The 26,266-nt window shown below is 43.2% G+C and overlaps 1 protein-coding gene across 4 annotated transcripts in view; it reads left to right on the top strand.

Annotated features, from left to right (window-relative positions):
• Positions 1-22,372, top strand: part of LOC116820120 (kelch domain-containing protein 3-like) — a 67,748-nt gene extending 45,376 nt beyond the window's left edge. For 3 of the 4 annotated variants that reach the window (XM_075067519.1, XM_032772354.2, XM_032772355.2), the window contains 4 exons: positions 1,139-1,239; positions 12,505-12,589; positions 19,278-19,382; positions 21,552-22,372. In XM_075067519.1, coding sequence (XP_074923620.1) covers positions 1,139-1,239; positions 12,505-12,589; positions 19,278-19,382; positions 21,552-21,656 — 396 coding nt within the window. In that variant the 3' untranslated portion in view covers positions 21,657-22,372. The remainder of the gene's footprint in view (positions 1-1,138; positions 1,240-12,504; positions 12,590-19,277; positions 19,383-21,551) is intronic. The other variant, XM_075067520.1, reaches the window with a different exon arrangement.
• Positions 22,373-26,266: the final 3,894 nt, after the last annotated feature.

The following is a 26,266-nucleotide window of genomic DNA, read 5'->3' as shown; positions in this document are numbered from 1 at the left end:
CTCTGAGTCATCTCTTTTGTTGCTAAGGTTTTGATCTGAAGGTATTTTTTTGGCCGGGGACAGGAGGGAGGGAGGCTCTTTAAGGTCCCAGTTCAATAAAGCTTTTAAATACGTGCTTAAATACTTTGCTGAATAGAGCTAGATGGCTGAATTGGGGCCTAAATTGCTCCTTCTATTATCACTGTACCTTGCATAGTAATTTTAGCAGTTATTTTCAAATTAGGGCTAATAGACTCTTTTAATTTGGTACAAGCCATTCAGGTCAATTTTATGTATTTCTTATGATATCACATGAAAAAATTGAGCATGCCAGCCCCAGGCACAACCTGCTTTGGGGGATATAATTTGAAAATTATTGCTACAGTACAATTACTATATAAACTATTTGCTGTAGGGAACAATTTAAATGGGTCACATGTTCCTTGAATCACTTGCATATAACGTTTTCCCAGATTACCCAATAACACCATTACTTAGCAAATAAATTACTGGGTTCTTAATTTATGTAGTAAAATATTTAATTATTGATTTAATTGCCAAGTAAATACATTGCCCAGTAAAGAAATATCCATTACTAAACATTATACTACAGAGTATTTGTGAAATGGATGCATTATTTTATTACTATCAATAATTTCAGTGTAGGATTCAATCCCCCCTGCAGATGATTTGAGATCAGCCTTCAGAAGAATTTCAACCCTGTCTCTGAGACCAGTGGTAAAAGTCAATATGTGTAGGCCACTCTCCTAGAGAGACTGAATAACTAATGCTGTCAACAGGATTAAATGAGGAAAATTCATAGCAAAATTAATTTATTGTTTAGAACAGAAAAGGTAAAAATCACTGCTGAGCAGAGACAAACTGGAAAAATGTGCAAATAAATCACTAGAGTAAACCAAAAATCACAGCTGGCATCCCACTATGAAATAATGATCAACATGGGTCTGTGTTGTAGTGAAATCTATCATCTCTTATCACTACCGAGGGAAAAACTGGTAGATAGAACAGTAAGTCTTGATGGGAAAACTCATAGATGACTTAGATCATTGTAGGTTTAAGGGGAGATGCTAATAATCATTAAATGCCTTCTCTTCTTCTGTGATTCTCAAGCTGTGTTAACTTATGACTTTCTACATAGGCAGCTCAACTCAGAGATTTCATTTCTGTACGTAACCAAGCAATGGACATGATCACAAGGGCCTTTGCCTCGCTGGACTTGGAGTTTCAAAAGTTAGACACGTATGTATTATTTAGAGTCCCTAGAAATTTTCTTTATGTGTTTTGTGGGAGACGGGGTAAAAATCTCTTGAAGGGGGTAAGAATAAGGATTATTATGGGAGCCAATATTTTACAAGCAAAAAATAAGATAGAAATGTCTACAAATGTAAAAGTTCAGCACAATGATTCAGTTTTTTAAATAAAGGGCTGCAACCTTCATTATCATTAAACTGTTTTCCCCTCCATGGAGCAGTATGCATCATATGGCTGTGGCTGTTGCCAAAAAGATAATGTGATATTCAGAAACCTGCAAAGGGCATAATTGCTGTACTGTTTGCTCACAATTTGTTTAAAGTTTAATATACAGTATGTATTTTAAAATTTGGATGTTAGTTATTATATCATGAATGTCAAAGTATTTTAAGCAACTTACAGAGAAACATGAAAGAGTTACTACTAGGCTTAGTTCTAGTTCTCAGAGCCCGATTGCCCCTTCTGGCAGAAAAACAATACAAAAAGGGACTCAGATGAAGGAAATTTCCTTAAGGATCCTCTTGCAGAGATCCTTACCTCTGGTTGCTTCACTTGGGGAGTGAGCTTATCCCCTGTGGTACAGGTTGCAGGAGCCACCCACAAATCTGAAGGATTCCTGGGGATTGGATCAGAGTCATCCATGTGGATAACCTGTACTTCCACAGTTGCTTGAGCCCTGAGTGGAATCCTATGCTCCATCCCTGGCAGCACACCATCACTGTAGCTATGTTATCAGGGACTTGCCTGCAGCTGCCCCTGGGAAAAAGATAATACAGCCCCAATTTGTATCTTTTCAGGGCTATACTGGGGGAGGGGATCCACCCAGGTCCAACTATTCTCTGTTCCTTTCTCGAGCCCTGTGCCTACAGAGTGCCCTTCATGTGGTAAAGATGAGAGGAATATTACCCAATTTTCCCCTCTTTCTTCCTGAGAGGTGGGATAACCACCCTCAGTTATTAGGAGATGTACCATCCTACACAGAGATAATTAGTTGAAGGGCCTTTTGTCTTTGCACTAATTTTCTTGTTACCTACTTTTTGGTTTTGTTTTCAGTGTTGTTCAGGGCTTATTTATTTTGGATGTTTAATTTCCTTTTAGAGCCTTCTGTAGCAATGGGCGTACCACACAAAGTTTGTAGGTTCAGATCAACAGCGCAAAGTTTAATGCGGATCATTAAGCTTTTCTAAAACCTTTTTGGTCTGAAATCTTCTTGATTTTTGTATAAAGTAAAGTTTTTTTGTACCAAAGTACAGAACTCTCCTTTCTTCTGCTGAATAAAGCAACCTTTCTTTACCCCTGTCTGGCTGTCATTGGCTCTCAGCTAGGCGGACCCAACATTTCAGTAACAAAACCTTGAAATATCAAGCTCTGGCAGGATTTTCAGTATTTACTACAGCTTTAACCTGGCTAGAAATAGCACACAAAAAGTCTTTCCCATGGTTTTCCAGTTCCTGCTGTCCTAGCCAGAATCACAGTGTACACTTTACAGAGATGAGTGATAATTGTGTTGGGAAAAGGCCCGGGGGAAGGCTAACTTGATTCTCCTTCCCTCTGAGTTCAAGTGCTCAAATTGCCATTGGATTTATAACATAGCTGCTGGAGTTTTGTGAATGAGCTGCTACTGCTGTGAGTAGTGTGTGTCTGGGCAGGTACTGGTTGCTGAGGTTCAGCAGCTCCCTGCTGGATTTGAGAGGCCTTGTTCAAGTGCAGCCAGGTTCAGTAGACATCAAAGCCAAATAGTTCAAGATCATACTACGTATCCCATTGCCAATATTTTATTGTTTTCTTTCAAAATTAAACCACAAGGAAATTGTACACACAAAACTAGCATAAATGCATTGCTGAAACTGGGAAATCAGACCTCCAGAAGAGAGGAAATGCAGGGTTAAAGTTGGAAACCTTAACTCTGCCCCATCTGCTAATTCCTTGTTAATGTAATACAAACAGGGATTTCTTATAACAGCCCTGTGTAAAGTAAGGTTTGATTGTGCACGAATGCACAAGAAGGGAGAGAGGGCAGGTAGAGAGGTATCTGTTCTTTGAAGGTCAATGGGGACCCAGGGCCAGCCAACTCTGTTCCAAAGCATGGCCCTGCTCAAGCAAATTTGTGTTTAGACATCTGCCAATGATTGTATCCTAAAATATCCCAGCTCAGTATCACTTCTATGTCCCCATGGTTACCAGGTACCATTAGTTTCAACTTCTGCTATTGAGCAAGCTATTCCTAATTCCCCAAAATCTAAGGGTAACTATCAGGCCATTTATCTATGCCAAGAGTCACATATTTGACTATACTTAAATTAACTTGCTTAAGCTAATATCTTACTGTATACAGGCCTGTAGGTTTCTTGCATTACAACTTAGTATAAAGGCTAGGATAGCTCTATGGGCTACACAGTGGTGCTGAAACAGTGAAGACGTTTTAGCAAAAGTATTCTAGTGTAAACACAACTTAAGTGGTGGAAAGTTGTTTGTTTGGCGCATTTAATATAATTTTTAGAGTGCACAATAGAAAGCAATCCTGCACAGACAAGGAGCTGGACTAGAGATAATGTAATCTGTCTCTATTTTCTCTGACATGTCTAGATTGTAAGCATGAAAAGGGGTAATTTTTTTAATGAATTTGCCAGGGTGCCATTTAGATTTTAAAGCTGAAATCTAACAAGTGTGATACAGCATGGCCAGAGGGCAGCATGAGAGTGTTAGCAGGGGGCCTTATTCCCTGCCAAGGGAGGAAGGTTTGCTTTAGATTAACTAGAACACCTGTAGCCATTTAGAGCACCTGACTCCAATTAGAGCACCTGACTTCAGTCATGTGATAAAAACCCCTGCTTCAGTCAGACAGTGTGGGAGTTGAAGGAGGAAGGTTTGATTGGAGCAGAGTGCAGGTTGCAGAAGTTGGAGAAGAGAAGAGTTTGATAAGAGAGAAATAGAAAGTTTGGAGGAGTGCTGCGGTGGATTGTGAAGTCCAGAAGAAACCTAGGTAAGGGGCACCAGGCTTGTGTAGAAGGGAGGCAAGAAGCCCTTCACAAGCTGAAGGGTAGGAGAGGGAAGTAACCCAGGGGAAGGAACCGCTAGTTCAAGTGGTTCACCACAACCCTCAGGGCCCCTGGGTTGGGACCTGGAGTAGAGGGCGGGCCCAGGTCCCTCCCTCTCCACTCCCCTCTCCAAGGACACTAGTGGAGTAATTAAGAACCGGTTCAGAGGCAAGCAATAGCGCCCTGAACCTACCCCAGAGAAGAGAAAGCGCGAGACCCAGCAGAACAGTACCGGCAATTTGCCACACGGTGGTGTCAGGGGTGGGATTTGCGCGCTGGGGACTTAGTCCAGGGTGAGACAAAACCCTCCCACCCTTAAGATGGACGACGTGGTCAAGGCCCTTATACATGCCACCGCGGCCCAGCAGGAGGCTACCAGGGTCCAGCAACCGCCCAACAGGAGGCGACTAGATTGCAGCAAGAGACCAATCAGCTGTTGCTGAGTCAGGCTGCTCAGGACCGAGCCCTGCTGAGAGACCTAATGAGCAGATGAAGACCCTTATGGAGCAGAATCACCACTGGGAAGGGACCCGGACCATACGGGCTAGCCATTGCTTACAGAAAATGACACGGGAGGATGATGTGGAAGCATACCTCCTGGCTTTTGAAAGAGCAGCCCTGCGGGAGCCTGGCCCGAGAACAATGGTCTGGTATCCTTGCCCCATTCCTGTGTGGGGAAGCCCAGAAGGTCTATTACGATATGGCTGCAGAAGCTGCAGCAAATTTTCCAGCTAAAGGCAGAGATCCTGGCCAGGTTCGGAGTAACAACGGCACTGCGAGCCCAGAGGTTCCATGAATGGCGATATACGGAGGACAAGACACCCCGAACACAATTGTTTGACCTGATCCACCTGACCCGGAAATGGCTGCGCCCTGAGGCCCCATAGCTCTGAGGAGATGATGGAGGTACTAATATTGGACCGGTATATGCGGGGGCTACCACCAGGACTCAGGACTTGGGTTGGTCAGAATGACCCCTCTACCTATGATGAGTTGGTCTCCCTCGTGGAAAGACAACTGGCAGCCCGCGAACTGTTCCAGACCCCAGGCGGGGAGACACGGCAACCCAGAAGACAACCCCAAACCCAAGGCCCCGGACTGTCGAGAACTCTAGAAAACTATAACCGGGAGGAACGACAGCGAGGAATGGCTCGAGGCCAGAAAGGGACTGGGGGTTGGGAAGAGTGGTGGGGGGGCCGGCCAACTAGCCCCAGGCAGAGGGTGACAACCGGAATAAGGGGACGGTGTTATGAATGTGGGGAATTGGGGCATATAGCAGCCCAATGTCCCAACAAGGAGGTACCTATGCAGTGTAATCTGGGGAATTATGGGGAGCAATGTGGCCTAATCAGCCTGGTAGGGGTTACATTGACCTCACATGGATTTACCAGACCTGTAAAAATGAATGGTATAAAAACCATAGCATTAATAGATTCGGGGAGTGCTGTCACGTTGGTCTCGGGAAAGTTGGTGGGAACAGACCAACTAACTCGGGCCAAAAGCACAGGGGTAACATGCGTACATGGCACCGTGAATTTTTACCCTACAATACCAATTCCGCTCCAGTACGGATTGATCCAGGGAATACCACCAGAGTTTCTGCAGGAGTAGTCCCCAAGCTCCCTTACCCTGTTTTGATTGGGAGAGACTTCCCTGGGTTTGAGAACTTACTGACCCCGATAGAGACAGGAGAGGGTAGCAACCCCCAGGTTGAGACAGAGGCAACTAAAGATAGCCTCGCCCCAATGTTTGCTGAATTTGCTCCAGAATTCTTCCCCTGCTCCGAGAACGAAGGGCGGATTTAGGGACAGGATTCTGGCAGCAAATCTGGCATCCCTGGAAAACCCGCGAGGGGGAGATGCATAGCGTAAGGTTAGGGAAGGGCGGATAAAAAGTCTAGGGCCAGGATTCTGGCAAAATCAAAAGACTTCCCTTGTGGGTAGGCGAACCCGCCCAGGAGACCAGGAGAAGGTTCGGGCCACGGAGGACTCAGAGGAGGTTCCTGGCCCAAGTGGGAGCACCCCAGGGGGAAGAGTTGAAATAGGCCCCCTGGAATTAGGTCAGTTCAGCACTGCACGTGAGACCTTTGGGCAGGACCAGGCCGAAGATCCATTATATGCGAACGTGAGGGAGGAGGTAGTGGAAGTAAATGGAGTGCCTGTAGAAGGAAAAGTCAAAGGCCCAAGGCCATATTATGTGCTCAAACGCGATCTGTTGTACAGAATAGAGCAAATACGAGGGGAAGAAGTAGAGCAACTCCTAGTCCCACGGAAACCACATAAGGGCAGTACTAGAGCTAGCTCACAGTCATTTATTTGGGGGACATCTAGGGGTAGACAAGACACTGGATAGAATCCTAAGAAGGTTTTATTAGCCAGGGATACGAGCAGAAGTCCAGTGTTATTGTGCCTCCTGCCCTGAATGCCAGTTGCATAGCCCCCGACCTCACTTGTGGGCCCCACTAGTACCTTTACCTATTATTGACGTCCCTTTCGAGAGGATAGCTATGGACATAGTGGGCAATTTGCCACATAAGCTAGGTTTGCCAGTTGGATAAGTTATTTTTATTGAATCCAGGGAGTGTTAGCTTACCACTTTTAATGCTGGGTTCTTTCCAGGTCAATTTTTAACTTGAACAGTATTCCTTAAATCAGGACACTTCACACTTGCTTATTCTTAGCCAACCAACAGTTTATTTATTCATCCAAAACCTTATTAGTATACGATCAGCAGTTCACCACTCAAATGTAGACACAACCAATATTCTAGGTGTGTACTACGCACACAATACAGTCTTGCAACAAAATTATCACAGAGCAGAGTTGAGGCTCAGCAGTTCTATTGAGGAACAGTGGAAATTACCAAGATTTCTTATTACATTTACTTATCAGTGATGTAGTACCTAACACATTTATCACACTTCCAATGATACACTTGTCTTTAAGGCACTTTGAAGAGTGTGGGTAGTATGGTCCAAATGGATTGGTCCAAAAAAGGACAAGTTTAGAATATTAAAAGCAATTGCTTAAAGTTATTGTTTTCAATCTGACTTGGTTTATAGAGGAATTAAAATTAAAAATACAGTTGCTTGAGAGAGAACGTTAGACAGTGTGGGCTCAGCAAAATAATATACATTTCTTTGTGTTAAAGAAATAGGAGTAATACAATCTCTGAATTGAAATCCCCTCACCACTTTTTATCCCTTGAGCCCTGGGATGGGGGAGGGTTGTTTCCACAAGGCTGGTCTGGACTGGACTGGGCATAGGCCACATTTTTAGGATTCCAAAGCTTCTTGTTGGATTCAGTCAACTCTCTTGAGCACATGGTGACCTCAGTTTATATACCCTGGTTTCAGAACTAATTGGAAGGGGCCACACTCGAATTCCTGATACATGCCAAGTAGCTGCTTAGATTTCAGCTCTTATTTTCTCTGATGCTTTCATTGGTATCCAGTAGATGGCACTGGTGTATAACATATTTTTTTAATCCTTTTCTTATCGGAGGCTTTTTAAGTTTGATTCATTTCAAAAATTGTTCTTCATTATTAGCCCCTACTATTAATTGGGATCCCTTCTCCTTCTTCTCATCCCTCTTAAGTAATCCTTGGAATTTCTGAACATTATAGATGACAGTTTCCTAACTCAAAAAGTGTTACAGCCAACATGGGGGAATTCTATATTCGGCCTTGTCCTAAAAAAGAGGAAAAGACCACAGAACTAAAAATTATTGGTAGCTTAGTGTGCAGGTGACCATGAGTTGATCATATTTATAATGTGCAAACAGAATAAAGTCCAGACCAGAAATATATATACACACCAGCTGAGTCAGCTTAGCCCTATTAAACCATCGTGTATATATATATATATATAGTCCAGACCAGAAATAAATAAACAAACAAACACACACATATATGTGGTGCTTTAATAGAGCTAAGCTGACTCAGCTGGTAGAATTTAAGCAGAAAAAATTGCATGATAATGCACATCCTTTAAGAATGCCTTACTAGATGCCCAAAAAGCCACAATCCTGTAACGGAGGAAGAAGGCTGTGCTGATTTAAAAAAAAAAAAAAAAAAAAAAAAGCTGGTTTAAAAGGGAAGTGAAGGCAGCTATAAAAATAATAAAATAATAATATATAATGAATAGAAGAAAGGAGGAGTTGATAGTCAGAAGTTAGGAATTGTAGAAAATTGATAAGGAAAGCCCAGGGATTCAAGGAGAAATGTATGGTCAACAGACAAGGACAATAAGGAGTTTTAAAAATATATTAGGAACAAAAAGAATCCTGACAATGGAATTGGTTCATTATTAGCTAGAAATGGAAGAACTGACAATAATAATGCATAAAAATCAAAGAAAAGGAAAAGTGTTCAATAAGTATTTTTGTTCAGTATTTGAAGGGAAAAAAAGATGATGCAGTCTCATTATATGGTCCTAACACTCTTTCCATTCCACTAGTGTCTCTAGAGGATGTTAAAGAGAAGCCTCCAACGTCAGACATTTTAAAATCAGCAGGTCCAGAGAAATTGCATCCAAGAGTTTTAAAAGAGCTGGCTGAGGAGCTCATTGGACTTTTAAATGTTGCTTTTTCAATAAGTCTTTGAGCACTGAGGAAGTTCTAGAAGGATGGAAAAAAACTAATGTGCCAATTTTTAAAAAGGATAAACAGGGTGACTCAGTTTAACTGTGGGCCTGTCAGCCTGATGTCAATCCCAGGCAAGATAATGGAGTGATGATATGAGACTGGATTAATAAATAATTAGAGGAAGGTAATGTAATTAATGCAAATCAGTGTAGGTTTATGGGAAATAGCTCCTGGGAAACTAATTTTATATCTTTTTGACGAGATTACAAGTTTGGTTGATACAAGTCATAATGTTGACGTAATATACTTAGATTTCTGTAAGGAGTGTGTCTTGGTACCACATAATATTTTTTATTAAAAAACTAGAATGATATAAAATTATCATGATATACATTAAATGGATTAAAAACTGGCTAACAGATAGATTTCAAAATGTAACTATAAGTGGGGAATCATCATTGAGCCGGCCTGTTTCCAATGTGGTCCTGCAGGGATTAGTTCTTGGCCCTATGCTATTTATCATTTTTATCAATGACCCGGAAGAAAATATAAAAGTTTGCAGATGACACAAAAATTGGTGAGATGGTTAATAATGGAGAGGAAAGGTCACTGATACAGAGCTATCTAGATCACTTGGTAAACTGGGCACAAGCAAATAATATGTGTCTTAATACAGCTAACTGTAAATGAATGTAGCTCACCCACAACGATTTCAGATTTGGGGACAACTTATATGTTCAAGTCAGTGGCACTGTTATGGGTAACTGCATGGCCCCACAATATGCCAACATTTTTATGGCTGACTTAGAACAACGCTTGCTCAGCTCTCATCCCCTAGCGTCCCTCCTCTACTTGCACTACATTGATGACATCTTTATCATATGGACCCACGGAAAGAAGGCCCTTGAAGAATTCCACCTGGATTTAAACAATTTCCACCCCACCATCAACCTCAGCTGGGACCAGTCCACACAAGAGATTCACTTCTTGGACACTATAATCCAAATAAGTGTGGTCACATAAACGCCACCCTATACCAAAAACCTATGGACCACTATACTTACCTACGTGCCTCCAGCTTCCACCCAGCACACATCGCACAATCCATTGTCTACAGCTAACCCCTAAGATACAACTGAATTTGCTCCAGTCCCTCAGACAGAGACAAATATTTACAAGATCTTTATCAAGCATTCTTAAAACTACAGTATCTACCTGGGGAAGTGAGGAAACAGACTGACAGAGTGAGACAGGTGCCCAGAAGTCATCTACTATATGACAGGCCCAACAAGGAAAATAACAGACCACCACTGGCCATCATGTACAGTCCCCAGCTAAAACCTCTCCAGCACATTATCAATGATCTGCAACCTATCCTAGAAAATGATTCCTCACTCTCACAGACTTTGGGAGGCAGGCCAATCCTTGCTTACAGACAGCCCCCCCAACCTGAAGCAAATACTCAGCAGCAACTACACACTGCACCACAGAAACGCTAACCCAGAAACCAAACCCTGCACCAAACCTCATTGCCTACTCTGTCCCCATATCTACTCTAGCGACACCATAAGAGGACCCAACCCCAGCCACACCATCAAGGGTTCATTCACCTGCATGTCTACTAATGTTATATATGCCATCATGTGCCAGCAATGCCCCCTCTGCCATGTATATTGGCCAAACCAGACAGTCCCTGCGTAAAAGAATAAATAGACACAAATCGAACATCAGGAATGGTAACATACAAAAGCCAGTAGGAGAACACTTCAATCTCGCTGGACAGGCCCCCTAGAATTAGGTCAGTTCAGACCTTTGGGCAGGACCAGGCCGAAGATCCATTATATGCGAACGTGAGGGAGGAGGTAGTGGAAGTAAATGGAGTGCCTGTAGAAGGAAAAGTCAAAGGCCCAAGGCCATATTATGTGCTCAAACGCGATCTGTTGTACAGAATAGAGCAAATACGAGGGGAAGATGTAGAGCAACTCCTAGGCCTGGGGTCGGGGCCAGAGAGAGTCAGAGGCTCAGGCCCTCAGGCATGGGCTGAGCAAAGGCAGGTAAACAACCAGCCCAGGCTCTCAGCTCAGAGGGGCCTGGGAGAGGAGGAGACTGCCATCCAGAAGTTGGGTGGCAGGGGGGATGCAGGGCCTCCTACTCCACTGCATCCCAGCCCAGAGCCCTAGCGGTGGCAGAGGACCCACTGCTGTGTCAGTGGGGTTCTTGGCTGCAACACACTGACATAGGCTCTGGCAGTGCTGCAGCTAGACTAGAGTCAGCTGCTCCCAGGCCACTTCCTAATTCTCCCTCTAGAGGTTCCGGGGTCCAGATGGTGTCCTCTGGGGGGGTCAAGTACCATGGGCTCCTCAGGGTAACTGGCAAGGGGTAGGCTTGGCAGCTCCTCCGGGCTCTGGTCAGCGTCAGGCATTGATTGGGTGGGCCAGTCTTCGGGTCTGCCACCAGTTGCTGGGGTCTCCCAGCCGGGAGCTAGGCCATAGGCATCTGGCCTTTCCAGTGGCTGGTTCTCCAGTGAGCTCTGTGGTTGGTCTTTTATACTTCCTGTCCTGCACCTTGACCTCTCAAGGGCGCGTACAGGACTCGCTGGCTCTGCCCACTTTGGTGTCCAGAGGGACTCATCCCTCTCTGAGACACCACCTCGCTACACGCCTGCAGAGAGTTCATTGTGGAACTGAGGCTTTAGATCCTAATCCTGCAAACATTTATGCATATGCTTAATTTAATTGTACCGTGAGTAGCCCTACTGAAGATAAAGGGCTATTCAGAGTAGTAAAGTTAAGCACATGCAGAATTGGGGCCTACATCAACAAGGCTGCATGAGAATATTGCCATGAGACCTGGGGAAAATGCCTAAATTCACATTTTTGAAACTTATCCTGCTAGAAACTCCACCATGTTCACATTATGGCATTTCCTTTCTCTTTTTGCCTCAAGTAGGGTGACCAGACAGCAAATGTGAAAAATTGGGACGGGGGTGGGGGGTAATAGCAGATTATATAAGAAAAAGACCCAAAAACAGGACTGTCCCTATAAAAATCGGGACATCTGGCCACCCTAGCCTCAAGGGAAAGGGATCTCTAACCCGACAATTGAATGAGGCCTACTAAGGCCTCACTTAGAGTTCCTTGGGGGAAACAGGCTGCAACCCTGTGGATCCTGTGTTGTAGCATGGAAAACTAGACCCTCTCTGGAGTATCCTGGATCCTCAACTCTGTGCAGTATAATTCCTTAAGGAGCTGTTCTTTTGCTATTGCTTCTCCTCCCCAGAGTCTGCAGTCTCCCCACGTATCTCCACCCCAGGGGATAAAAGGAGTGAAGGAAGTAAGTTTGGAGCAACATTAATTCCTGGGGAAATTTCCACTTGGAAATTTGTGTGGGTAGGAGGGAAACTGGGCGTGTTTAGGGGCTTCTCTAGAAGTGTGCGCTCCTAAACCACAGACCATTAACACCTGGTATTCCAGTACAGACCTGATGAAATAATTCTATCTACATTTACAGTCTATATTTAGAATGGCATATTGTGTCATCCTTGGAAAACAGGTCTTTTTAATTTGGTAATTTCATTATTTGTTTGTTTTTACTAAACATATTCCCCCCTCTCCTCCAATTTACTTTACAGTGAGAAAGCTGAATTAGTTCAGGCCACAATTGCTTTTCAACAAGAAAAGGAGGCTTACAACAAACAATTCAGATATCAACAGCAGGTGGGTTTCTGTATTTATAAAAGATGTGGTGAAAAAGTGGCTGCGTGTTCATAGATGGAATCTTTTTCTTCAGCAATTACATATTAGCAAAGTATGGGGACACAAAAGTTAAAACATCTCTTGATGCTAACTAGGCTCAACTTGCACAGCTCCAGTGTTGATAAATTAGAGAGGGTTCAGAGGAGCACCAGGAATGATTAAAGATTAGAAAACATCTTATAATGATAGACTCAAAGAGCTCAATCTATTTAGTTTAACAAGGAAAAGGTTACGAGGTGACTTGATTACGGTCAAGGAAGTATCTACATGGGGAACAACCTCATCTTTTTTTAAATGGCTAGTTGCAGGATAAAAAAGGGAATGGCGATTAGCCTGCAGAGCTGCACTCTCCCCTACTTCATTTTCCCAGCTATAAAAATCTTAGCTGGCAATAAATCAGAAATGGAGACTACATCATTTCTTTTACTTTCAAGAATGGAAACAGCAAGTTCACAAACATCTTGGGCCAGATTCACCAGGCTGCAGGCCCCTGGAAATAGAAAGTCCACTTGGAGCTGGGGCACAGCATCTCTCAGGAACTAACATTGCCCCCAAAGTGGAAATGGCCACCATAGAAGAGAGCAAGGACTGATCAGCTGAGAGTTGCAAGGATTCAGTGTCTCTCCTAAGCAGTTTCCTGCAAAGGCGCTCCTGTACTGCCCCAACAGTAATTTAAAGCTGTTTTTCTCTGGAAGATCTGTTGAGGATAGCAGTTGCACTGCTGCCTGCCTTTCCAGAGCAAATCCCCCTTCCATTGTTGCTGCTTTTGCAGGTGTAAGGGATGAGCTTTTCTATTTTTGTTTTTATCACCATGACATGTGGGCAACTGTTTTGCACTCCTACCTCATCCCCAAAAGAGTGAATCTGTCCCTACTGTAAGTGTGCAAGAGATAAGACAGAAAACGTAGTAACCATCAAATTACACTCTGTGGGAAAGTATTAGATCTACACAGTCATTGTAATATGTCTCTACATAATTTAGCCAGCTGTTATGTCCTTTGGCTACCAAATTCCAAGACATCCTGCTGTTCTTCTGAAAGATGAATAGTCTATTTTTCCTGTAACATTCTACTCTGCTTCTTCTGTTTTGTAGGATTCAGATTCCTCTCTGTCATTTAGCAGCATCTGCATATATTTGTTATTAGATGAAATCTTCCATGTTGATAGCTTACTATAAAGGATGCTTTCACCCACCACTTAGAGTTTAAGTGCCTGGTTTTGGACATTTAAAGTGTAGGATGTCTCTAGATCTTGACCCTACTGCTCTCTCCCTGGTTCCTAATTCCTGGTAATTCACAGCATTTTCTTTCCTTTGTCTGCTCTTTCTGCTAACCTAGAGATGCTAATCAAGGCTCTCCACATCCAATCCTTTTCAGAACAGTACTGCAGGCAGCAATAACTTCATGTGCTTTATGGCAATCCAGGCATAAATCTATCCAAGAATCTCACCCATATATATGATAAAGTTGTGTTCAGAATCTCTTGCCTCCAGCCTGGTTGCAACAGATTATTTCACCTAGGTTTATCCCACATGGACATGACTTAAAATTTTGGGAGAAACTTGAAAAACAAGTTATTTGCAGTGTATTCAGCTGCTTCCTCCCTCTAGTCCTGTAAGGCCTGTCAAGGCATTTGCTTTCCTTGAAGGGAGAAGATCTGAGCTGTTGCCTGCTAGTGGGAAGCCTGAACTGACCTCCTGATCTATAATATTTGCCTTCTACACAAATCTTGCAAGCCGTTAAAACCGATCTGTGTCTTTCCTTTACCCAGTGCCCATTCCTCTATGACTGGAACTGAAGGAGACTCATATCATGTGTCTTTCCTTTACCCAGTGCCCATTCCTCTATGACTGGAACTGAAGGAGACTCATATCATTGGTCCCCAGCACGCAGTCTCCACAGTACCCCTACCCACATCACACTGCATCTGTAAGTCCCTCCTTCCCATTTTGGGCTCCTTTCATGTCTGAGGGCTTGGCGACACTGGCACTTTACAGCACTGCAACTTTCTCACTCAGTGGTATGAAAAAGCATCCTCCTGAGCGCAGCAAGTTTCAGCGCTGTAAAGCACCAATGTAGACAGTGCCCCAGCACTGGGAGCCGTGCTCACAGCACTTGTAGCTACACCCCTCATGGAGGTGGTTTATTTAGAGGGCTCAGTGCTGCGCTATTCATAGACTTTAAGGTCAGAAGAGACCATTATGATCATCTAGTCTGACCTCCTGCACAATGCTACAGGAGAGCTCTCTCCCAGCACTGCACTATGACCACACAAGGCACGTTAAAGTGCTGCCGCAGCAATGCTTTGATGTTGCCAGAGTAGACTAGCCCTTATTCTTTATTTGTGATAGTTTAGTGCCTACTATATAGCGGTCATTTTCCAAACATTCAGAAAGGACAGCTCTTGCTCCACAGAGCTCACTGTCAAAGGGTGTGCCTACAGTTAAAACATTACAGCAGCACCAATGCAGCAGAGCTGCAGCACTGTAGCACTTCAGTGTAGACACTCATTACAATGACGGGAAAGGGTCTGCTTTTCTGTAGTTAATCCACATCCCCAAGAGGCAGTAGCTAGGTTAATGGAAGACTTCTTCCATGGTCCTAGCACTCTCTACACCCAGGATTAGATTGGCAGAGCTATGTCTCTCAGGGATGTGGAGAGGCGGAGCTATTCCAACGTAAATTTTCAGTGTAGACCAGCTCCTGGTCTCTCACTTGCCATAGAGCCCAAAAATAGTCATGGCCTCAAATGCCAGCAATGTATACATGGTACTCAGCTCCATGTCGTCTTTATTTAAATGTACATAGGATATTTGGGAGATGATGCTGTCTGGCTGAGAGAAATGAAAGGCAGCTGGGTGAAGCTGAACCTGGGCAAGATAAGGGAATGCTGGTGAGAAAAGGGGAAACTTTGAAGACCTAGAAAGAAATCCCTATGGCCTGACCCCAGATTGTTAAACTGGTCTGCAGTCTCAGGCACTCCTCCTGGTCTCCTCACTAGTGCTGGACACAGAGATAGTGATACCCACAAAAATGTCTTTATCCATCTAAAACTAGCAATAAGACTGCATCCCCTTTTACCTAATATAGACCAGGCCATAGGAATCCATGCCTTTGTCACCTCCACAACGGACTATTCCAGCTCACTACTCCAATATTAAAACAGCTTCAGTTAGTCCAGAATGCAGTAGCCCTCTTCTTCAGCATGACCAGCAACTGAGAGCAGTGCTTGGCGCACTATATTGGCTCACAGAGAATGTGGGAACTTTTAAGACCTTTACTACCTTACACTGGTGCTACTTCTCTTTCTTAGTCATGTTAGCTAATCTCCAAGTATTTGCCTGCCACTGCCTTTTGGAACACAACACAGGGGTGGAAACCCTTGCCCATGCCTTGCTGTCTGAGGTGATAGTGGAGCGGCTAGGTTCCAGAATGCTTTTTTCCTTCCATATCCCTCGCTGGAGTTTGCAGCATGCTTTTCCATGTCCAGGACCAGGACAGACTGGGTGAACCTTCCCCACACACAGCAGCAAATTTCTTAATGAGGACAAGACTGATTAAAAACACAGAAAGTGGAGTAAGAACAAAAAAGAAATTGTTTGGGTTACATACCTAGATATACAGTTTGCATAAAATAAATCAACTAGATGCTCTCTGTATCATGTTCCAAAAAGCACTGTGTGGCTCAGAGCCCAGAGTCAGAATTCCACTCCCACCCTGTTCCAAGGTGAAAGAGAGTCTCCCTTCCCTTTGTTCAGAGACCTCTCTTTTCCCTGCCCTGGAGCTTGCCTGTCTAGAGATACCTCTCATTGTCTAGTGTTGTAGCCATGTCAGTCCCAGAAACAGGGTGGTGAGGTAATATCTTTTATTGAATCAGCTTCGGGTGGAGTGAGAGATAAGCTTTGGAGCCTCAACATAGAGCTCATCTTCAAGACCTGAAAGAAGACTCCATTCTAGAGGGTGGCAACTTCATGCTTCCAATTTGTATTGCCCATCAAAAACCATTTTACTTGATGGACAGACTGTTCTGTGAAATACAGTCTTTCAAATGGGTAGTTAAACTTTTGAAAGGTGACAATTAATGGCTATTAGAATCTCAATAGGACATCTCTCTGGCATTAGCTCAACAAAACAGCAAGTCCAAAACCTATTGTGTAAAAAAAAAAAAAAACTAAATACCTAAAAAGTTATCGGGAAGACTTGTTTGGAGACTGGGGATAGCCACGCTAGATAATGGGCGAGACATGATAGGTGAGATAATATCTTTTTTATGACCAAGTTCCAACTTCTCTTGGGTGAGAGAGACAAAGCTTTAGCTACACAGAGGTCTTCTTCAGGTCTTCCCCTAAGAACCTTTTAGGTACTTATTTAGTTTTTTACCCAATAGGTTTTGGACTTCCTGTTTTCTCTAAGGTTTTGTTGAGCTAATGCTCGAGAGATGTCCTATTGAGAATCCAATGGCCTTTAATCATCACCTTTCAAAAGTTTAACTACCCATTTGAAAGACTATATTTCATAGAGCAGTCTGCCCATCAAGTAAAGTGGCTTCTGATGGGCAATACAAATTGTTCACTGAATAAGGTCTGGCTGAGGAAGAGTCTTTCTAAAACTGAAACTCCCTCCTCTCCAGATTATAAATATTACTTGGGCATGTTCAGTCCATCACAACTCTCCAGTGAAACAGTACAAAATATTGTACCTCAAAGAACACCTTTCTCTGCATGATCTCCTTCAACTACTACATTTCTCTGCCACCCTCTGTGAAGCTTGTGAGAGTGAAGGATTTCTTAGCAACAGGCCCAAAGCTTTGGAACGCATTAATGAAGGAGCTAAGAATGAGCTCAAATCTCATTGCCACCAGGATAAAGTGCAGTCTCACTTATTAGAATGTGCTATCCCACAGCAACTATACAAAGCAAAGAAAAATAGAGGAGGAAAAAAGAGGGAAGGAAGGAGGAGAAAAAAGAAGATGTAACAGGAGAGAGAGGAAAGAAACTGGACAAAGCATCATCTGATATAGAAATTCCTGTCTCCAAAGCAGAGAGGGTGTTATACTTGGATACTTGATAGATATCAGATAACCATTACTTGAGTCTATTTGAACACAAAGACAAAATACACACCTTTTAACCTTAGCTAATTAGCAAGCGGCACAGTAGTCTCTTTGTTTCCTAAATCACAGACTGTTTTAGGTAACAGGCGGGACCAACTATTGAAGAGCAAATCATCCCAGGAAATGTAGATTTTCTTAATGTGAAAGTTTAAAGTGCAGGAGTAAAACCTGAGTCAGGATCAAATCCAGATGTGTTGTACGAAGTATTTTTCACTAATATTTGTGAAAAACTGAAAAGCAGTTTTCCTTCCTTCCTTCTGACCCCCTGCTCCTCATTCAGACACTCCTATGCTCAGCCAACTACCCAGCTTCCCCAATACATTTTTATGAGCTTTTCTTCCACTCTTCTTTCCCCTAGAAAACCAGCAATTCCCAGACTGTAACAAAAGTCTCACCTTTCCTGGAGAAGGGGCAACAAACATCAGCTCTCCCAGCCCCATTTATTTTCTTTTTCAGAGCTTTCAGCCTCCACTTCTGGCATCTCCATTGGCATAAGCTGGCACAACTCTATTGATTTCAGTGGCAACCAAGCCAAATTCAGCTCTGTCTTTAAATTGTTGCGCTACACTGGAAGTTGACTTTGTATTTGATCATGGGCCTTCATATCTATTGCATTTCAATTGTTGCACAACAAATTTGCTCAATTTACAAATAGAAAAAATATGTTCTAATTGCCAAGTCTGCAAACTCATCCTTTAACCTGAAAATCAAACTGAGCTCATACTGGCTAAGAGATCACCAGCCGCAGAGATCCTATAATTGGAACTTATTTAACAACTCTGTTGATGCAGGAGCCAGAATAAAATCAGCTTGTTCGCTCAGTTTTGTTAGCTCTGCAGGGCGAACAGGAGTAAGAAGTTGTACAGATTTATCTTAGTCAGTAAATTCAGTTGCTATGACACTAAATATCCACTGGAATCTGGTCCATTTAGTAAGAAGGTGCCATTTTGTATAGGCACTTTTCAAAGCTGGAGTGCAGAAGCCAGTTCACACAAGTAGTCCTTACTTGGACCATCTAAGCCTTGAACAGTGTCTGTACTGGGCGTCCCCTGTAAGTGACGTGACAGGCCATCCTGTCCTTCCCTTCTGTGATGTAGAAGAGGTCTCTAAGCTAGTCTCACACAGTGTGGGCCAAAGTCTACCAAAGGGGTATTGGATTTCACTCACAAGTAGCACCATTCAGGTGCAAGCATAGGCCTGCTAAGTATTATTATTCACATTAGCAAGACTTATTTAGATGAGGAAACATCTCCAGAAATAATAACTCACTGCATTTGTCAAAGAAAACAATGTTTTTTACTATCACTGGTTAAACAGAAAAATGAACAAAATATAGCTTAGGGAGACTGAGGAAATTTAAACATGTCCTGAAATTTGGAAGAGTCCTAGGATGTGAGTATGCCTTTGACAGCTATTTCCTGAAAGATGCACTGGACTAGATACTGGCTTGTCTTTTAATGTCTGTAATTGAACATGGACAACTTTAAAGCCAGTACCACAAAGCACATCTTTTAATTTTTGTTTGTTTTTAAACCAGGAGCTGCAGGAGATGCTAGATAAGCACAAGGCCCAAAATGAAGCCTGGCTCAAAGCCAGAGCAGAGGAAAATGACAAGGAAAGGAAAGAAATATGTAAACTGAGGGTAAACTTCTTCCAAAGTAACATACAACTGTGTGCATAATTGGAGAGTCCATTTGGATCCTTTCTATATGTATGGTGGGCACAATTCTTATAGCAATAGTGAAATAAGCAAAACGTGTTTTTTTTTCTTGAACACCACATATGAAGATGATACATCAACAACAAAACCACTGTTACCAAAGTATTCTAGAAGGAAATGTTGAATGAATCATCGACTGCCAGTTCTGGATCACATTTTTTAATTGCTTTCAAATAATTTGTTTTCCCCTTCAGCTTTTTAGTTACGGTAGCTAAAATACATAAACATGTTTCCAGCAACCAATCAATTTTTGCATGAATGATAAACATGTTTTGCTTCACTATTGCTCTGTTTTAATTCTGATTTACCTTTAAGAATTCCTGTGGTAAGAACTGAACAAGAAAAGTCTACTTTTAAAACAGTTAACAAACCCCCCTGCCCTATACTTTTTATTTTAAAAAATTAAAATAAATTTTTGTCCATATAGAGCCACTTTTAATAATTATCATCACAAAGATTTTCCTTATTAATGTAGCTTTGTTTGTTTTTACTGCATGCAAACATTCTTTTTATCATCCTCCTCAGTGGCCCAGTCCTGCCATCCCCACTCAGAGCCAGATTCTCCCCTGTGCTTCGAGTAGAGAGGAGTGCAAGCAGATTATAACTGAGTCAGGGCCACAGAACATGACAGCACCAGCTCTGCAGTATGTTCTCCTCTCCTCCCCCAATTTGGGAAACTGCAGAAGCCTTTTTCCTAGACTGTGTCAGGTCAGGCCTCTGAGGTATTTGGAGGTAGGGCCAGGGATAGAACTAGGGAGCAGGTGCAGTCTGGAGTGTGCTGCCATGCTGAATCCATGGATTATCTATCCAATCAGGTGTTAACATTAATAACTAGGGGCTCTCCTTCATGGCTATTCCTGTGAAGCTGCAGGGAGTGTCAGCCAGCAGTAGAATGGATCCTGAATAAGAAACTGGCAGGGAAAGGGGAGCCCTGTGCATTGGCTGCATGAGACCCTGGCCTTCTAGAAATCTCAGGAAGTCAGGAGACCAAACCCTCACTCCAACCATTACACAAAGGGAGAGCAAGCCCAGCCTTCTGAGGTTACAGTGAGGGGGAACTTAGGGCAACCAGACAGCAAGTGTGAAAAATCAGGACGGAGTGGGGGGTAATTGGAGTCTGTATAAGAAAAAGACCCCAAAATCGGGACCGCCTATAAAATCAGGACACTTGATCACCCTAGGGGAACTGCACAGCTGAAACTTGGAGATTCCTCCTGCTACTGAGATAAAACACCAGTTTGGGAAGAACATGGTTCTGAGCCCCTACTGAGAAAGAACCCTCACTGGAGTAGGGGTTTGACTAAGGAATAATAGATGGTAGTTATAAATTCTGCTGTACAACATGCCTGAGCAGGACCACTTATGCTCAGAAAGTATAGAGCATTTGGCTGAAAGTTTCTGAAATTTTGGCCCTGCTGATAAGGCACGAGAGGGAGTTAGTTGGTAGGTAAAGAGAAGGACTCAATAGCTTTCATGGGAATTAGATGCTGTCTGTGGAATCATCCTTCACTCAGCCCATAGATTTCCATGCAGAAACTAGAGTTGGAGGTAATGCTGTTAGAGACATAATGATTCTTGCTGGGTCCCCTCTGACTGGTTTCTGCTAAGTAGCCTCAGGGGAACTCAGCCTGCTGGAGCTTTGTTACTGAAGGGGAAGGCATAATAGAGAAACACAGGAAGCAGCCATCCATCTGGGCTTTTTTTGTCACTGGGGATCTGGAAATATTTTTCCTGTGGATTCACTGGATTTATTAAGTAGAGAGGCTTCACTCCCTGCCCACTGCAAGCCCCAAACCCTTGCCATGAGAGGGGAAAAATTCCTGCAATCTATATGGCAAGCCCTTGAATTTTCAGTTTGATCTGGCCCTAAATTATTTTTCCACTTGGCAGTGAGCTAGATGGATTTTGTTGTTTTGGTTTTTGAATTTTACTTGACTGAAAGAGAGAGTCTGGTCATAGCTGTGGATCTCTATCACTTATGGGGTTTTTGGATTGGAGGGTGGGGAGGAGGTGGTATATTTTAACACATTTTTTATATTAGTTGCCAGGACTGGAGGTTTCATCTAAAGCGTGGTCTCCTGCCTTTTGTAGGAAGAGACTCTTCATGACCAGGAGAGGCTAAAAGAAGAACAGCAAAATGTTCAACAGCGCAATCAGCAGCTGCTTTCTATTATGCAACAGTTTAAAGGAATGTGACCAGTCTGCTGAATAAAGCCTGAACCACATGATCAGGATCATAGCAACAATACAACCCTACTTGAACAACTGAGCTCTTATATACTAATGTAAAAAAGATCCAGTTACTGTGCATGTTGAAGGACCATATTCAGTTATTGTGAAAAAGAGTTTAATCTCCTTAGGTTCTCTCATGAGCATTGGAATGATATCTCAATTAAATTTCCACCCACTACCTTTCATGCATTTTCCATTTTGATTCAATGTTTTTTTTTCCAGATTTTTGAAGAATTATCTCCTTGCCTTGTCTGAGCTTAAAAAAGAGGAAAAGGCAGAACACTATGGCTGCCCCTGTGAAAGCTGGACCCACGGAGTTTTATTTCAGGGTCATGCGGTTAAGATTAGGATGTCATTCATATACCAGCAAAAAGATAAGTGCAGTTGTGAAGTAGGACATTCTTGTTACAAAATATTTAATTTTTTTTTTTTAACAGTGGGAAAGAAGACAGAAACCATAGCTAGGATAATATGATTGGATTTTATGGCCAGATTCTGCTTACAGTTAAACTGGTGTATCTGCAGAAGAAGTCTATTGACGACAATAGAGTTGCATTGAATTCATACAGTGGGAAACTAAGAACAGAATTTTGAAACTGAGCTTTGCATTGGAGGGACCAAGTATGGACCATGTTTAAACAGCTTACAGGAATAAGGCAAAAAATCATGTTTGTTGGGTATGGAGGAATTGTCAAAGGTTTTCGGCATTTTGTTTTCAGCTTGATTCATAAAAAGGAAAGTTATTTCAGTCATCTGCTTCTTTGTATTAAACTGTTTCTTCTTTTTAAATTTCAGTGGGCTGCTTTATACCATCAGTTTTCAGGGAGAACTCTCTAGTGTTTGAAATCAGTGGAGAGTTCTGCTGAAAAATTGCTGGCAATATATAACACCCCCTCTTAAAAATCATTTTTTCAACAGACTAATTGTTAGTGTTTGTAGAGGGAAAAGTTGGAAATGTTACACCATATTGGTAACATTCACACCCAGTTTCAGAGGTGATGTAGAAGTTAGACCTCCTTATACTCATGCTGTAGTACATTCATGCCCAAAGCGTAAGTGACTCTAAGATGGTATAATTTACACACTGTAAAGAAAGGAAGTGTGAGTAAAAATAGGGGAGAAGTCCTACTTGAACTTATGCATTCTTACATCTTCCTGTTAGTTGGTTTTCTTGATACACTTCTGTGTGGTCGCTAGTATCAACTCAGGCCTGGTCTACACTAGAAAATTAGGTCGGTTTAACTACATCAGTCAGCAGTATGAAAAGTCCACACCTTTGAGTGGCGTTGTTAAGCCAACGTGTAGCCAGCACTAGGTCAACAGAAGAATTCTTCCATTGAGCAAGCTAGTGCCTCTTGAGCATAGGTACTGGAACTAGAGGTACTGGGGGCATGCCATGTCTCCTGGCTTGAAGTAGTAATAACAACCCAAATACATGGCTTCCGCCTACAGCTTCCTATTACAAAAATTGTCCCAGCACCACTGCTCTTGAGATGGATTATCTACGCTGATTGGCAACAGGTAGTATCTACAATGAAGCACTACGGCAGTGCAGCTGTAGCATTTTAAGTGTAGACAAGCCCTCAGACTCAAATGGCCTAAATACAGAGGTGTTGTGAAAGGGGATGATGCAATTAAGTTACATGCTGGTAAGTGGGTGTGAGTCTGAGTAAGTCAGTCTAAGGAAATAGAGGACTGCTGGGGTATTTTTCATGATCCGATTCAATGACTTGCAGAAAGCTAGCTTGCCAATAAGCAGTAATGAGTCTTTCAAAGCAGAATACCCTAAAGCAGCTTTCTGTTAGTATGTATAAATACCAAATAGCATAAAAAATGATTGACATAGCACTTGGCCCCCAAAACTAAACAAGGTGCTATTCAGCCTCTCTTAGTATCTTGCTATTTGAATGCTGGGATATATCTGAGCGGAGGCTGTTGAGTAAATAGATATATGTAAGATACATTGTTATTATACTGCAGCTGTGGAAGGCACAGGCATCAGCTCAGTGAGGACGAATTCACTGGGTCTTAATTCCTCCTCAGACAATGAAATCTCAGGCACTGTCCCCCACCGCCTGAGCAGCTGCCAGGAATATAGACCACATTCTTTACCCACTCTAGTTTTACTTGGAGTGAAAAATAAACTGTCCTTTGGATCCTCACTCCCACAGCCATCTGTATGACAAGGCTGCTCCCAAGCTTTCCAGCTTACCAGTAGCAGCAGGACTCAGGAGAGTCTGGAGCCATCCTGGGCAACCACAGCAGCAGGACACACAGAAATCACCTGACCTCTTGGACTTCCCCCTCTCCACCCTGGTTCTGTCAGTTACCATTGGGCTGATGGGCCACCCTTATGCTCACTTTGCCTCCCCCCAGATCCCTCCCATGCCATCCTTTCCCCCCTTTGCATTTTGCTGCTTCCCCCATGTCACCTGGTCCCCCAGTGGCCTCCCCCCCCTTGCTGTTCACTCCCCCATATCTTGCATGGTCCCCCTGCCTCACAGTTCACTGCCTTTCAATTTGTTACCTGCCTCCCCATCCACCACTCCACCTCTGTTTCCCTTTTATTGTTTGTTACCTACCTCTTCCATCCTGCCCAGCTTCCCTCCTCTTGCTACTTTGTTGCCTGTCCTGTCCAAGCTCCTCCCCCCTTACTGTGTGTTCTCTGCCTTCACTATTCTCACCTGTACTATGCACCTGCGCATTCCCAGTGCTTGTGATTCTCCACCCCCATTTTGTTTTCACCCTCTCCCCATCCACTGCACCCTTCACATCTACATCTGCCCATTGCTCCCAGTGCAGCTGGTGGAGCTAGTTTACCCAAAACTGCCGGCTGTGACCCCCAACTTCTTTGTGGGTTCGTTTTAATTCCCCTCACCACTATTTTCTCTTTGCACCATCCTGCCACCACTCATGGTCTAGTGAAGAGGAATAGTTAGCGTCCATTTTCCCTCCCTCCCCCTATAATTTTTCTCCCCAACCCCCACTTCTGTGGTTGTTCCCATCACCTGTCCTCAATGGCAGATCCCAACTCTGCCATACATGAGGCTTCTGCTCTGATGGTTTCCTTCATGGAGGAAAGAGAGGGAGGAAACTCAGCGGGGAGGTTCCCTGGTCACCACTGTTGCCCCATCTTGGTTTTCTCTCCTATCCACCTCTGTGGCTACCACCACCAACACTGGGACAATGGCAGCAGCAGGGATCCCACTGCTAAAAGTCCTATCACTACCAAGGGAGCCCCCCTCAATCAGCAAAAAGGATCAGGGTAGGAAAAAGGGCAAGAGTCCTCCCAGAAGGCTCCTTCCATGGTAGCAGCTGCTTCTGCCATGACCCTGCCATCGGTCAAGCTTCCTCCTCCCCTAAGAAGAAAAACACCAAGCAGGGAACTGGGAGGTAAGGTTTCCAGCTGACACCCTGGAATCATGATGACTTCCACTTAACTACGCTGAGTTTATGATATAGACTTGTCACAGGCTGACTGGCCCTTTAAGGAGAGCTGGGTACAGCCCCACCTGTAACATGCTTAACTCTCTTCCCCAGGTGGGGAAAATGAGTAAAGACATATGGACAGGAAATTTATGTAACCAAAATCAGGTCTTCTGGGGTGGAGATAAGAGAGAAGCATGGGGAGAGTCAAAGTGTTACTTCAGGGAAGATGGTATGAGGTTTGGAGCTTGGAAGAGACTTTAAGGTGCCCAAGAGGGGCTGAGGAGAAAAGACCATCCCTTAAGAGGGAGTAGGTCCAGTTTAAGATCGGGGGTGAGCGTGGAAGACTGTTTTTGTGTTTGTTTTGGACTTGGATAGCCTACAGCTGTGGACTTCCTTCTTTAACGACTTATCCAGAGGACCAGGACACTGCAGCAACTAAATCATGCTAGAAGGTTAGGAGATCCAACCTGAATGAGGGGAAGCTGAGGTAGGAGCTATCCTGAAGCCAGATTGGGTACTAGGTGGTGTTGTGATGAGACCCCCATTGTGAGATTGAAGAAAAGTCAAAATGGGAGAGGGCTGTACTGCAATGGCTGCTTAAAATCAAATTAAATAAAACCTTAGAAAACCATCACTTCACTACCTCTAGTCTTTCAGGGAAAAGGACACCAGACTCTATATGAAGATAAAAACCAGATTCCAATTTATTGCTAGCAATTAAGTAGCAAAAAGCAAAAATATAGTCTCTTTATTGTTGTCTGGCTAGAAAACTCATATACTACATCCTGAGGCAACCACCCAAGCAGTAACACATTTCATAAATGTTTAAAAAGACAGTATAAGTGATTAGATATAAATATAGTAAAATACAGTTACAGAAAACAAGACATATAAACAAATATATTAGTTTTAATTTTAGCTAAAAAACTGCCTTTTATGGGTACAGAGTATCTTAATACTAACATCAACCTGCACTGAGACTACTCTCACAAGCAGGAATCAAGCTGCAGAAGTTTCAGAGTTAATACTGTAACTCTTCGCTGAATAAGAACTGCTGGTAGGTGTGAGTTTTAAATATTTCTAGGAATGTGTTTATGGGCATGCGTATGTCAAAGTCTACTTTTGCCTTTCTTCCTTCCAGGCAG

The sequence above is a fragment of the Chelonoidis abingdonii genome, chromosome 6 (genome assembly GCF_003597395.2).
Source record: "Chelonoidis abingdonii isolate Lonesome George chromosome 6, CheloAbing_2.0, whole genome shotgun sequence".
Lineage (NCBI taxonomy): Eukaryota > Metazoa > Chordata > Testudines > Testudinidae > Chelonoidis > Chelonoidis abingdonii.
The sequence above is the reverse complement of the archived record's forward strand: the minus strand, read 5'-3'. Positions and strand labels throughout refer to the sequence as shown.